At 34.4% G+C, this 14383-nt stretch overlaps 2 protein-coding genes across 2 annotated transcripts in view; one reads left to right on the forward strand and one right to left on the reverse strand.

The window, feature by feature from the left end:
• Nucleotides 1-4094: 4094 nt before the first annotated feature.
• On the forward strand, nucleotides 4095-12740 carry LOC132174986 (uncharacterized). The gene is made up of 13 exons (XM_059586769.2): nucleotides 4095-4415; nucleotides 5258-5396; nucleotides 5955-6091; nucleotides 6723-6924; nucleotides 7451-7689; nucleotides 8042-8153; nucleotides 8389-8533; nucleotides 8738-8880; nucleotides 9006-9169; nucleotides 9791-10099; nucleotides 10193-10248; nucleotides 10678-10892; nucleotides 11207-12740. Exons 1-13 carry the CDS (start codon nucleotides 4212-4214, stop codon nucleotides 12310-12312), a joined length of 3171 nt encoding a protein of 1056 aa, XP_059442752.2. The 5' UTR covers nucleotides 4095-4211; the 3' UTR covers nucleotides 12313-12740.
• Nucleotides 12741-12828: 88 nt separating this feature from the next.
• GRXC1 (Thioredoxin superfamily protein) overlaps nucleotides 12829-14383 on the reverse strand; it is a 2606-nt gene continuing 1051 nt past the window's right edge. The window contains exons 3-4 of the mRNA XM_059586772.2: nucleotides 13216-13314; nucleotides 12829-13077 (exon numbers count right to left, since the gene is read on the reverse strand). Coding sequence (XP_059442755.2) covers nucleotides 12992-13077; nucleotides 13216-13314 — 185 coding nt within the window. The 3' untranslated portion in view covers nucleotides 12829-12991. The remainder of the gene's footprint in view (nucleotides 13078-13215; nucleotides 13315-14383) is intronic.

Below are 14383 nucleotides of genomic sequence, written 5' to 3' on the forward strand. Positions count from 1 at the left end.
TTCACAATATCATCTCAAATTTGTGTGTCGGGTCAAATATTATTGACGTAATAAGTAGATGACATGTGTGGTAGAGAGTGTGTGCGCAGGGTAAGGATTGTGTATTTGAGGTTGAGCTTCGAAGGCCTATTAAATCTTACAATTATTACTGACTACATTTGTCTACATCTTCATTTTCAATCTTTCTGTCTAGATCTTCATTTTCAATCACTTTCGTGTCTTTGGCCTTTCTTCGGCGCTTTATGTGGGGGTCCAACGACTAGAGAGTTGAGACACCAACGCTTTACCTTTTCCTTTTATTTATTTATTTATTTCTTATTTTTTTTTAATTTTTAGAGTATAGTCTACTTTACCTTCTCAAAATATCACCCTAATAACAATTTACCCTTAAAACTATAAATTACTACAATTTACCCCCAAAACTACCAAAATAATGACAATGTACCACAAATTTTAACAAAATGACAAAATTACTCTAACTAAAATAAAAACAAATATACTAAATTTTTTTTTTTTTTTTTCAAAATTTTAAGGGTTTTTTTTTTTTTTTTGTTTTATTGAAATTTCTATAAGGGTAATTTCGTCATTTTGCTACCATTGTGGGGTACATTATCATCGTTTTGGTAGTTTGGGGGGTAAATTGTCATTGGAGTGATAATTTGAGGAGGTTAAATGGACTTTATATATTTTTTTTGTTTTTAATTTAATTTAATTTATATATTTTTTTTAAAAGAATTTCTTCGTGGCTGTGCATCCTATTACAGCTGAAATTGATGGTCCATAATCTGAGCCAATCACTGAATCACACCATTCCTGGGCATGCATTACATAACATAATAGTGAAGAATGGGGACAAATTTGCTGAGCCATTTTCTTATCGTTTGGAACCAAGACAATAGAATAATCCGATTTAACATTTTTTTTTTTTTTTTTGGTTCAGATTGAAAACGACATTGCATTATTCTCTTCACATGAATGAAACATTATGGTCCAAACAAGGAGGAATACCTTATCTCAGAGATTGAAATTTCCAGCAATTAATATGTCCAAATAAATATTAAGTTGTCCCACCACCTATTGAGACAGATAAATAATAAGGTAAAGTCTACTTCGTTCTCTCAAACTACTATCTCAATAACAATTTACCCTCAAAATTATCAATTACGACAATTTACTTCTCAAACTACCAAAACAATGATAATGTACCCCCAATGCCAGCAAAATGACAAAATTACCCTTATAAAATTTTCAATAAGACAAAAATACCCTTAAAATTAAAAAAAAAAAAATTTAAAATTGGTATTTTTATTTTTATTTTTATTTTAGTAAGAGTAATTTTGTCATTTTTAAAAAATTAGAAATACATTGTCATTATTTTGGTAGTTTAGAGAATAAATTATCACAATTGATAGTTTGAGGGATAGATTCTCGTTGAAGTAATAGTTCGAGAGAGTTAAATAGATTTTACCCTAAATAATATATAAATTCTCTTACAAGTGCTGCTGAAATTAAAAGCTAATTATTGATAGTAAATGATGGTACTACTTATATGGGCTCCACATTATTCATTATTTTAGGTGGACAACTGAGGTCGTTGGATCGGATCATCGGACACTCTGACCTGTACAAACGTACTAAGATTAAACAATCTGAAAGGAAAACATGGGAGGAAGGTGTCGATGCACGTGGAACTGTTTTTATGGCAATGAGAAAAGAGAAATGTAAAAACAAGTGAGGGCCCGATGTGAGAGCCTTTGTATCATTAATTTTCTGGCCAGAAAGTGAAGGGCTTAATTCAAGAAAATTCATATTATTATGCTCCTTGTCCTCATCATTGAGAATGAAGATGTGACAATTTTCTTTTGTTCCCTAATTTAATCAATGGAAACTATATTTTAGCCAATTGTAATTTGTGATTTGGGTTAAATTTTGTTTTTGTCAATATGTAGTTAAAATAAAGTTATAGTTTAGCGAGTTAAATAATATCCTTTAATTATGTTAGAACAGTTTTCAACTCGATACTTGCAAAAACACTAAGAAAATTTAGACAAAAAACCTTGTCGGAGGGTGTCAACGAGGTATAGATTTGATGCTTAAGTCATTAATTTTTCAATTTAGTTATAATAATCAATTTGTAGAATCAAGAGTGTATACCCGTTTGCCTGAATGGAGGCTTATATAGAACAATATGACGGTCGGCACCGACTATTATCCCTTAACTCTCTAGCCTTAGCATTATCCGGATCATGGGAGTGATCGTGGCTAACCTTAGTAGTGGGGTCCCGAGACTAATGTCCATTGATAGTCGTGTCTTGGTTTCTGGTTAACCTTTAGTGATGGGTTGTGAGATTTTAGGCGATTGTTTCTCATGATTTTTAGTAATGGGTTTGGGATTCTCGATAACTGAATACCTAGAATTCCGTTGTAGTGAACCCGACCGATCTAAACGGGCTTTGTTACACGCGTTATGCTTGATTTCGGATCTTGGTAATTCTTTGGCCCATGTAGAGACATGGCTATTAGAATTGGCCAAATCCCCAACACTTTAGTATTTTTTAGTCTTATCCTGATAAGTTTAAATATTTAAATTATGTGTCTCCAAAGAAGAGACCGGAAAAACATAATATATCATCTTTATAACCTATTTAAATTAAAATAATGTATAAAAAATATGTACCTAAATCACAAATTGATATATTAAAGTGGACCCAAAGTGCAATAAATAATCATATTTGTGTAGCATGTCGACATGCTGCTTCTCTTAAGACTTGCAATGTAGGATTAACCCAATAAATATTGACCCCTATAATCTAAGTGAACTAAAAAGGTGGCATGCTTTTTCTGGAGCTTAGAACTTTGCCAATCTTGCCCACCATTAGAGAGACCTTAACTTGTGTAGACAATATAAGCCTGCTCATATTTTACATGTTTACCAAAGAATTTAATTTGAACTTAGTGATTAACTTTGTATTTTAATCTCCTAGATGACACAAAGATTGATTTTTGAACTGTGTCAATGAGAATGTTAAATCGGGGATTGAGACCCCGTGAAATAACACAAGATGCAATTATTTGAATCGTGATTAATTAGTTTAAATGAACAGTCCAAATTTATCACATCATCGATATCTACTAAAAATTAATTGTTCTTTCTCGCTTTCTAGCCCTCAACCTTTGCCTCCACCATGATTACTATAGTTCTACCCTCATTGCCACGCTGCTACTATCAGTCTACCGGCATCTTTAGCCAAAGGAGTTGTTTGACTACCCCAAAGATCATGTTGGAAGTGATAAAATCATCAACTTTGCCAAAGAAAATGCGACTAATAGTGGCAGTAGAACAGAAATGATAGCTATAACGATGAAATTATCAATGGTCACAATAAAGGTTGGGATTGAGGACTATGATTTTTAATCTACATGGATGGTGTAACAAATTTTAAACCATTCATAGGTGGTCAAGGCATATATTAGGGGGTGGATTTGAATCTCTGCAATGAAGAATTTTCACATATGCCTAATTAATATTAGCCGCTTTGAATTTTCATTGATGTTTTGATGGGGCTGAGTCAAGTTATGACTCAGTCGGATTTGAGGGATCGCTTACAATTTTTACTATTTAGGCCCTTTCTGTGTGGCTCCCAACAGGTAGGTGTTACTATGGTCACACCTAGATAAAATAATCACAACTGGTTTTCCCTGACAACTTTTTTATGAGGAAAAAAAAATAAAAATTAAACCATTCATTTGCCTTGTAATATTTAAATTACTGTACCCCGTGCAATCTCCCAGATATTGCACGGAATCTCGATTCTTAAACTGGGAAGTGGATAGTGGATACTGCTTTGAGCCCCTCTAGTAATTACTTAATGGTCAAAACAGCAATTAATGCTTCATTCCTGTCTCTCTGTCTGTCTTCACGTTATAGTACTCCTGATTCAAATCCTTGTACTTTAGAATCCCTCTCTCTCCCTCTCTCTCTCTCTCTCTCTCTAACTTATCTAGCCGTGCACTTGTCTTGTCTATTGGTCTCATGTGCACTATCCTTAACAAACCTTCATCTACCACTAAACAGTCCAAACTATTAGCCTCTCTCTCTCTATCACATTTTCACCACTATTTCCTCGCAATGCCCAGCTCTCACTGTTCAACACTCTCTCCACAAACCCCACAAATGCGTTTCTTTTGCTTGTAAATTTTGTTTTTCTCAAATGGGTCTGCTCAAGCTTTCATGGGTGCTTTTCTGGGTTCTCTCTCTTTTGAGTTTCAGAGCACTCTGTGATTCCTCAGAGGTCACTGTGAAGTTCTTGAAGGCTCCCCGAGCATTCTCGCATCTCAACTCATCCGCATTTGTCTTTAAAGTTTTCCTGGCTGGGGGAAATGGCCCTTGCACAAACTGTAGTGTCACTTGTAAGGTATGCTAAACTCTAATACTAATTTAAGCTACTTTTTTTTTTGGCTTTTATCTTGTGGTGCTCTCTCTCTCTCTCTCTCTCTCTCTCTCTCTCTCTCATGGTTTTTGTTCTGGGTTTTATGATTGTATTCTTTTCCTCCCTCCTTTTAGTAATAAGTTTCATGATTCTGAAGTTTATGTAAGACGGCGGTTGATTTCAGGGAGGTTGTGATTGTTTCAACGAACTTGCTCTTGGACTTTATCGTACAATTTTGTTTTCCCCTTCAAGAGGTTAAAGTAATTAGCTCATCTTTCAACGCTTTATGGATGTAATGAGCTTGAGTTTTCTTTTAGATTACCCAAGAAAACTAATTGGAATTCAGTTTATTCATTTCTTTAAACTATTTTTCTAAAGGTGATACAGTGATAGGGTTATTATAATGAAGAATTGCAGTTGATATAATGATATTTGTTCATATTCTTCCTGGTGCCAAGCTAATAACTGCAATAAATTTTTGTTTTGTGTGTGTTCGTATTCTTTCTGGTTTTTCTTTCCACTTCAGTGGTAATTGGGTAGTGAAGAAGTTTCCTCATGGTTTGATTTTATTGGGTTGGCCGTTAGAATATAGGAACATTCGGAAGAGCCCGGAGGGCTACATTGTGCTCTTATTAGTTTACTTGTTTACATACAAATAACCCTTATTTATAGGGAAAATGTGGTAAGTGGAGTGAATATTGTAAATAAGGTAATCAGGCAAATACCTAATATAGAAATCCTATATTCTAACATTGGCTTTGGTTTTTCTCTTGATATCTATTTAGCTTTTTTCACAAAGTTATCTGTTGATAAACATGTTGATGCAGCTGGATGATGGCGTTACTTCAGGTTGTGAAGCTACTAGAAGGGTTTCGTATGCAGGCTTGCAGGATGGAAATCATACATTTGAGGTTTGCACCAATGGGTCTCGAGGAATTGGCTGTGCTAGCTATAAATGGAGTATTGGTTAAGAGCCTTCCTTTTATCCTTTTCTAGTTGTTATTATTTTTTGTTCATATTGCCACTCAACTTTAATGGCCATTTATAGCTTAAATGTCCTCAACATCAATTCAATTGTATCTTTGTGGAAATGTCTTACAATGCAATGTTTTGACCCCCTGTGTGCTGAATGGTTGAACATGACAAAATCAACTTCCATCAACTTCTTTTGATGTTTAGATCATGTTTTCCTTTTCTTTTACCCAGTTTTTTTATTGTTTATATATGTGTGTGTGTGTGTGTTTTCTTCTTAAAATGGACTCTAGAAGACCCAGCTACTCAATTTTGTATCAAATCATAAATCCTGTCTTACTAAGATGTTGTACATTGAAGGTCTTGGTTCAACTATTCTTAATTTGCAACACACCCAGTTTACATTGAAGTTTGGTTTTACATATCATCAAGCCTGCAGAAACCAAACTGAGTCTATGATTTGAACATTCAAATTTAGATTTGCTAGCAATTATACTGACTTATATTTGTTTCCATCCCTTAGCTGATTTAAATTATACCTTAATTTTGCAGATACAGTCCCACCTACAGCATATATCACAGCCTCAACACCTTTCACAAATGCTCTTAATGTTTCTGTAAATATATCTTTCAGTGAACCCTGCACTGGTGGAGGAGGTTTTGGATGTTCATCTGTGAATGCCTGCAACGTGAGTAGGTGGCTAACAAAGTCATAAAAAAAACAATAAATAAATTTCCTGTTCTTTCTGGGATTTTCAGATTATTGCCATTTAGAATAGTGGTTTTGGGGCCGGACTTTTTCTAAAGATTTTTAATTGAAGAATGGTTTTAGTCGATTTGAGAATATAAAATGGAGTTCCCTCTAATGTAGTGGAGTCCACCTGAGTCCTGACACAAGCAATTATGTTGGATTATCTCCCTAGCCAATGATTGATTATCAGATCTTTTCTAAAAGGAATATTTTATAATAAAATTGCTTAATATGTGTTTTTGCTATGATATATGATAAATCATTTTTTTCTTTTAATTTTTTGAATCACTGACAGATCTCTTGGTTTTCCTCTTCTGGATCGGTCCACCATGTTAATTTGAGAAGATGTGTAAATTGAATTCCATAATTTAGTTTTTCGACTACCGATGCTTTCTTGACCAAATAAGAAACCAAATTCTAATAGGTTCCTCATTCATGTATATTAAATCACTCGGGACTTTTGCTCTGATACAATGGTAAATCACCATTTACTCTAAAAACTTAAGCTGATAGGAAATAGTGAATTTAATCATTTAATTAATACTTTAACAATGTAAATCTCATTACAGGTTTTGGTCTATGGTGCTGGCCAAGTTATACCGTCCTCGCTCAACATTCTGGAGCCAAACCTCAAATATTCTGTTCTTGTGAATTTATCATCTACTACTCAGTATGGGCGAGTGATAGTGGTAATGGATAAGAATTTTTGTACCGACAGTGCTGGGAATGAATTTACAAGAACTGCAAATTCGAGTTTCTATGTGCATGTTGGTGAGTATAGTGTTCATTCCACAGGTTATTATTTGAATATATAATATGCCATAATTATTTCATAATTTCAATAGTTGCAAGTGATATGTCTTTTCAGGGCTATTCCTATTATGATCTAGTTGATGCCTTGCTCTTTATTTACCAGCAATTTTTCTCATCCTAGATGGTGTGATCTAGACTGTTAATATATACAACACTAAATGCATCGACTTCGCCTGTTTTAATTTTGAGGATCAAATCATTGCAAATTTTCATGTTTGTTAGAATATTAATTAAATGATTAAATTTTCTATTTCGTATTAGCTTAAACTTTTAGGATAAATAATGATTTAACATGATAATAGAGTAGTAATCATGAGTTCGAACTTGGAGTCCATAATTTACCTTCCATTTCAGTTAAATATTTCACTCGTTGCACCTTTGATGTTTTCTCATATATTTCGTGAAGATACAATCTTATTTATTATTTTTTGTTGTCAGTTTGTTCTTTACTAGCTCTGTTCATTTGGTGGTTTTTTTTCTACAGATAGAAGAAGTGTGTTTGTCAACCTGAGGAGTCACATTCCTGAAAGGCTACTTCAACTTAATGGTGAAACTAGACTGGTGCAGGCCACTAATAGCTATGATAAACTAAAGGTGTACTTGTACTTTTCAAAACCGGTTCTCAACTCATCTGCAGAAATTCTAAATTCTCTCCAAACAAGTCAAGGCATGCTTCTTCCCGTTAGCGGACAAAACATTGGGAATCGCAGATTTGGCTTCCAGGTCAGCTGGTTCATACAATTTTTTTTTTTTTTCCGAGCTATGAGAATAGAATTTGGTTCATACGTTTAGAGTCTGTTTAGTTGTCCAATGAATATTTGTGCAATATGTTATGCAAACTTTGTCATCTTGAATGGGGTCACTTAAAAAGAGGAGCCATTCATTGTAATGGACAAGCTAATCAGTTTCAAAAGTTTGTAGAATGTCCTGAATTCAAACTTTTTATCTTGATGGTTGCATATCTTGATCTTCCTCATCACTTCCTTTATGTTCTTGAATTGCATATTATATGCCTAAGGGCCTATTCTTTCTCATACTTTTTCGTGCTTGCCTCATTTTCACTTTGTCCCCTCAGGTCGCGAATATATCTGGCATGGCTGTAGTCACACTAAACATTGATTCAAACTCTATAATAAGCCTGCAAGGGACTCCAGTTTCTGCAATTGCTCCAGTTTCTTTCCTGTATGGTAAGATCTACATTAGTTTACAAACATTACAAAGATAAGATTATTTAACTATTTTGTGGAATCAAAATTTAGTTTCAATATTGTTTCACTCAACTCTTTGAATACAAGAACTTTTGACATTGAAAATACTATTATGATTCTGTGGAATCATCAAAGTTTTACATATAGATATAGATTTCAATTTTTATGAGATTTTGTTGTTTCCTCCTGACATAGATATAAATGTGACCTTCAGATTCTCTGAGACCTGTTGTGAGGTTGAGTACCACATCTTATATGAGGACAACAGAGCACAACATTCCAATTTTGATAAAGTTCATGAAGCCTGTATTTGGCTTCAATTCTTCTAATATATCAATCTCAGGAGGGTATTTTAAAAGGTAAGTTATTTCTTATTACCTATACCATACATCTCCACATAAAAATGCAATCTAATTAGCAAATGAGAAATCATGATGATGACATCTATGCTCTATTTTTCGGTTCTTGGTGGGAAATGATATTTCAATTAGTAAGGCAAATGCATTTACTTTAACATATTTTCATGTTAATTCCTTTTCAATGAAAATATTACCATATTTCAGCTTTCGTGAAATAAGTAGAAGCCTATATGCTGTGGAGTTACAAGCAGACCATGATATTGTATCTGTCAATGTCCCTGAAAATGTAACTGAGGATGTTGCTGGAAACAAAAATCTTGCTTCCAATGTTCTACAAGTAAGGCACTGTAAGGATTCTTACCCTTTTCTCTTGTATCAGCTTAATTGTATTACAACATCTTAAGGCCTAGAGGATTTATCCCTTTGAATTGTCTAGTTATTTTCTGATATAAGGTATTGAAAATATCTACAGATTCAGTACCTAAAATATCTTCCGTGATATCGGAGATTACAACTGCTTCATTTTTGGCGACATCTTTTGCTGCCGGGCTGCTTACGGTTTCAATTGCAAGCCTTCACTCCACTGGGACATTTTTAAGACCATCTTCTTTTTGTGATCCTTCAAGAAATCTTTTCGTATGTTATCTAACTAATTTGAACATTTATCTAATTAAGTGATTAGTTAGTTATACCGTGATAATATTCTAGACTGGGAATTTTGCAGTGTTAGAAAGACAGCAGTATAGAAATTGAATATGCTGAGATTCGGTGTCTAGGATAAAAAAATGGGTAAGAAAAAAAAATCTTGCTACTCTTTGGTGTTGAAACTTTTTTCTAACTAAAAATTTTCTTTCTATGACATTCTTGACAAACAAACACATGACCAAAAAAAAAGTATTAATAGCATGTCAATATGCACCTCTAGCTTTCTTTGGACAACCATGATGAATCACAACACTATGCACAATATTGCTGATTTATCCAAAGTATGTCTATTGTATTTACAAAGCATTTCTTTTCTAGAAAGGATCTTTCTAATGTACAAATGATCCTCGCTCAAATGTTAAAAAAAAAAAAAAAAAGAGACGAAGAAAAAGGATAATCAACCCCAAAGAGCTCCCCCTTAAAGTTTGTGGCGGGTAAATTGGTGTTAACATACTATCGTTTGGAGTATGTGTTATTAACTTATCAAAACTTATGAACTTTGCCATCATCACTGTAAAATTAATTAGCATTTTCCTTTTCTCTTTCATACAGAGAATTGCATGCCATATTCAGGTTTTTGCATTGTCTAGATGGTTGGTTGTGACATTGCCAGTTGAGTATTATGGATTTGCAAGGGGATTACGATGGAGCATTCCCTATTTCAGTTTTCCATGGGAAACTGAGCGCGCTCCGCTTGTCATGCCGGGCTCAAGTTCCCCTGCCTACTCAAATTCCTACATGTCTAAAATTCATGATTCAGGAAGTTTCCAGAATGTGCGATCGAAAGAAGAGAATTTGAGTAGGGCTGCTTCACCATATGGGTTGCCACTAACTCCCATGGAATACAGATCATATTTTGAGGTCTGAAACCTCTACTTTTCCTGTCACTTGCTTTTAACTCCTATAATCAGATGATAAATAGATCTTATGATAGAATGTATTCTATACCTGCAGAGCCCAAATATGGAACCTGAAGCTGAGTATATTATGGATCCACGTATTTTAAATGGGTAAGTTATGGGGACTCTAGTTTTCTATCTATTCCATGAACTTGCATATGGATTTAGAGACATAAAACAAAAAGTGAAAATATTCAAGATTAACATAAGCAGGAAAACTATGAAACTAATAAAGTACATTGCCAAAAGTTGTATAAAAATGTTGAATGGAAAACAAAGAATTCTGGGCATGTACATTTGGAATGCAAGTTATTTAGTTGTAGAATTTTCTGTAGGCTCTATGAAAAATGAAAGTTATTGGTTCCTTGCATTATTGCAAATTGTTGATCAAACCAAGAGGACAAACTTGATACTTCATGCCATTTTAGTCATTTTTCTTTGATTTGGTGTCCTTCTTTTTGGAATTCTTAAGGTTGAAGTGCAACAGACAGGCTCATTTAGTTATCAGTGTAATGACTTACTAGATTTTGTCTCGTGTAGGTGGAGGGATTTTAGTAGAAGCATGTTCTGGTTAGCCGTAATTGGCGGCAGTTTGATACTGCTGCATGCTTTACTCCTTGTCATCCTAAAATTCAGGAAGAAAAATTCTGAAAAGCAGAAGGGTTATGGAGCACTCACATTTCCAAGATTTGAAATATTCCTCATAATTCTTTCACTACCTTGTGTTTGTGAGGCCTCTGCTGGTCTAATTAGAGGTAACTTGAATATTTGTTTTCTTCTCCACACATGAATCCTTATCAAGCAAAAGCCTAGCTTCCAAAGATAATTATTCTTGTGTTTGCTGTTTCTAAAGTGCAAAAGATGATATTCATACCTTAATGAAAGTCATAGTTGAATTCTTTTATAAAAATATTGCCTTAATGTTGTTACAGTAAACCATAGAATGAGCAAGTTCTTTTATAAAAGCTCAAATTTATTGTATGTTTACATGCTCTAAGTCATCAATATTTAGGAAACTTCAAGCACAAAACTATCTTAGTTTAATCTTATCTCACTTTTGTGGATTAAGGAGGAGCGGCATCAGGGATTGTAGTTGGAATTCTGCTGCTTGGTGTTGTGTCTTTTCTACTGCTGGCATTGTTCTTGTTCCTCTCCATAGGTATTACATTTGGGAAGCTACTTCAGTACAAGGAAGTTCATCAAGAAGGACAGAGATTTCACTGGTATCAAGAAATAATCCGAGTAACTTTGGGTCCTAACAAAAGAGGCCAGTGGACATGGAAAAACCAACCGAGCTCTAATTACTTAACCATTTTAGGCCCTCTGTTTGAAGATTTAAGAGGCCCTCCAAAATACATGCTGTCACAGATTTCTGGGGGAAATTCCAATATGCATGGCGATCGAATCATTGCCTCTGATGATGAAACTGAAGATGCAGAAGCACCTGTTATCCAAAAGCTTTTCGGGATACTCCGAATATACTACACGCTGCTCGAGTCCATGAGACGGGTTTCGCTAGGGATTATGGCCGGTGCCTACCGGGCGAACTACTGGTCTTCTAAAACTCCTACAATAACCTTATTATGCATCACCTCTTTTCAGCTCTTCTTCCTTGTTCTCAAGAAGCCATTTATTAAGAAAAAGGTTCAGTTGGTTGAGATCATTGCAGTTTCCAGTGAAGTGGGTTTATTTGCTACTTGTTTGGTTCTCTTGGAGAAGGAATTTTCAGACAGGAATGAGACTATTGTAGGGGTCTTCATGCTTATACTTTTCCTGGTTGGATATATACCACAAATGGTGAACCAATGGTATGCTTTGTATAAAGAGACAAAGCAGCTGGACCCTGTTGAGAAATCTTTCTTAAAGGGTTTGAAAGTAGCTGCAATTGGATTTCTCCTGCTTTTTATTCCACAGAAGTTGACTGAAAAACTGGAAAGCAGGTTCCTGGTGAATCACCATGGGGATGGAGAAAATAGGGTTGCCGGTTCTTCGGTTGAAAGTAACAAGAATGCCGAGATTAGGAGCTTGGGCACAGCAGATAAACCATGGTCGAAGCAACTAAGAGAATTGGCAAAGGCTAGCTTTAGCAAAGAAGAAAGTGGAGCTGCAAATGATCCCTCAACCAGTCGTACAAAATGGAGTGGGTTTTGGAGCAGTAAAAGTAGTGAAAGCTGATCTTTATGTTCACCAGCTAATTTCAAGTCAAAACCAAGAGAAGCCATTTTTGCATCCAAGTGAAAGTAGTCTTGCCGGATTGGATTTAGGTGCTGTAAAAAAATAAAAAATACATATGTGGTCCAGATTTAATTACACTTCCTCTTTCTTATGAAAAACTTAAATTGGCTTTTTCTTATCCATCTTCCAACAACTGCAAAGCTGGCGGCCCTGCTTTTTGAAAATCCTTTTAGCTGGCAATGGAAAAGGGGCGGTTGTTTAGAATTGGATTCATGGGGTTGTAATCCTTTCTCTCTTTTTTGTAACCCATTTGTTGGGCTCATAGTGGAATTATCGAAAATTAATTTGTGGAAAGGTTGTACATCTTATGTTCCATTTACAAAACATTCTGAAACAGTCTTATCATTGTTCTATCTGTAGGGTGTGGCTTGGAACTTCATTGATGTTCAATTTGAAAACAGTATAGTACATTTCAGTTGTATGTGCCTATGTGCAATGCTGTATCATTATCTTGACTGCAGAAACTGTAAATTAACATATAGAATCTATGAAATTAAGTTACTTAAATCAGATCTAAAAAGTTTTTTAGATCTGATGTGATTACATTGTTATTACATAACATGTAACATGTAGTTTCTTCTCTTCACCCTGTTTACAGAAACATCTTTATCTGCATTATTTACTGCTGTGCAGAGTTATTGGCAATGGCACCAGCTTCAGTGAGAAGGGGAACAAGCTGGCCTCCCTGGTACTTCTCTATAACAGCTGCAATAGCAGCAAATAAGAAAATGATACTATTTGATCAGTCTTTTCTTGTTATTTCCATAGGTCTTGATAGCAAAGAAACTAGGCACTGATTGTAATGAAAAACTAAAAAGGAGCAAGGAAACAAGCTTGGCTTACTGTCGCAACCACCAATGTGCTTTCCCCCAATAAACACATTAGGCACGGTCCTAATCCCAGTCCACTCTCCTAGAGCTGATTGAATGTCAGATCCATCACCTTCAAACAGAAGATGAGTTAAAAAAACATATAAATTCCTCAAAACGATGGTATAGTGAATAGCTAATATGTCTCATTGTTATGAAAATAGACTGCAAAAAGACAACTTGGATGTTAGTTTTGATCATGCAGGAGCAGATCATAGTAATTGGAAAAAGAATTAAACTTCAGAATTTTCTGATTAGTATCAAACTTGGAATCTATACTCTCAATTAGCTGGTAGAGAATGGGCTTATCAGTGTGTTTGCAGAGGGAATTTTTCAAAAGATTACTTCAATATCACAGAACTCAGAATCTCCATCGTGTAACATTATAATCTATTTAACATCTGCATTTGTTATGGTTTATACCATGATGAAACGTGTATAATATTTTGTGAGATATTATGTTAACCTGCATGTCCACGAAGGTCTGAAGTTAATATATGCATGCCAAGAAGCAACAGTAGCAGTTTCATCAAATCTTAAGTCTAAAAATCTAACTTATGCATCAATATGGACTCAAATTCCCACCAATGCGCGTCTTGTTTACAGTATCCTACTATTATCCCACTAGGTGACTAAGGTTGTAACAGAGCTGCTTGTGAATAGATTCAGGCTTGGCTCTTATAACTTCATTTTTATTTATTTTTATATATTATTATTATTATTATTTTTTAACTTTGTAAAGAGAAAATGCTAAGTTTTTTAAAAGATAAAAAGAATTATCTTCGTAATATAATAAATATAGCTTAAATTATTGTAATTGTGAGTCTGTGTATTTTGTTGAGTGGGTTTATATGTATGTAGATATGTGTGTAATGAAATGTGTATAAGATAAACATATAAGCTCGAGATTTGATTTAATTTATCTAATTACGCAAATGCTAAATCTTAAAAGTAATTAAATAACTAATAATTAGCATGAATTTACAAAAAAATGAAATAATAACGATATTGAGTAATTAGTGAACAAGTTCAGGCTCGTTTGAAAAACAAATGAACAAAACTTGAATAGATTATCGAGCTCGATGATAAGCTCGAGCTCATTCTTATACATTCCATACTCAACTCGGTTCATTACAACCCTC

This window comes from Corylus avellana, chromosome 3 (genome assembly GCF_965113065.1).
Source record: "Corylus avellana chromosome 3, dhCorAvel1.hap1.2, whole genome shotgun sequence".
In the NCBI taxonomy this organism is placed as follows: Eukaryota; Viridiplantae; Streptophyta; class Magnoliopsida; order Fagales; family Betulaceae; genus Corylus; species Corylus avellana.

What these genes read in the sequence shown, in the direction of transcription:
- LOC132174986 (XM_059586769.2), top strand. Translation starts at nt 4,212, where the DNA reads ATGGGTCTGCTCAAGCTTTCATGGGTGCTTTTCTGGGTTCTCTCTCTT. An exon ending in TAGCTATAAATGGAGTATTG is followed by an intron (nt 5,397 to 5,954) that starts GTTAAGAGCCTT and finishes TTAATTTTGCAG; the next exon opens with ATACAGTCCCACCTACAGCA. An exon ending in ATCGCAGATTTGGCTTCCAG is followed by an intron (nt 7,690 to 8,041) that starts GTCAGCTGGTTC and finishes TTGTCCCCTCAG; the next exon opens with GTCGCGAATATATCTGGCAT.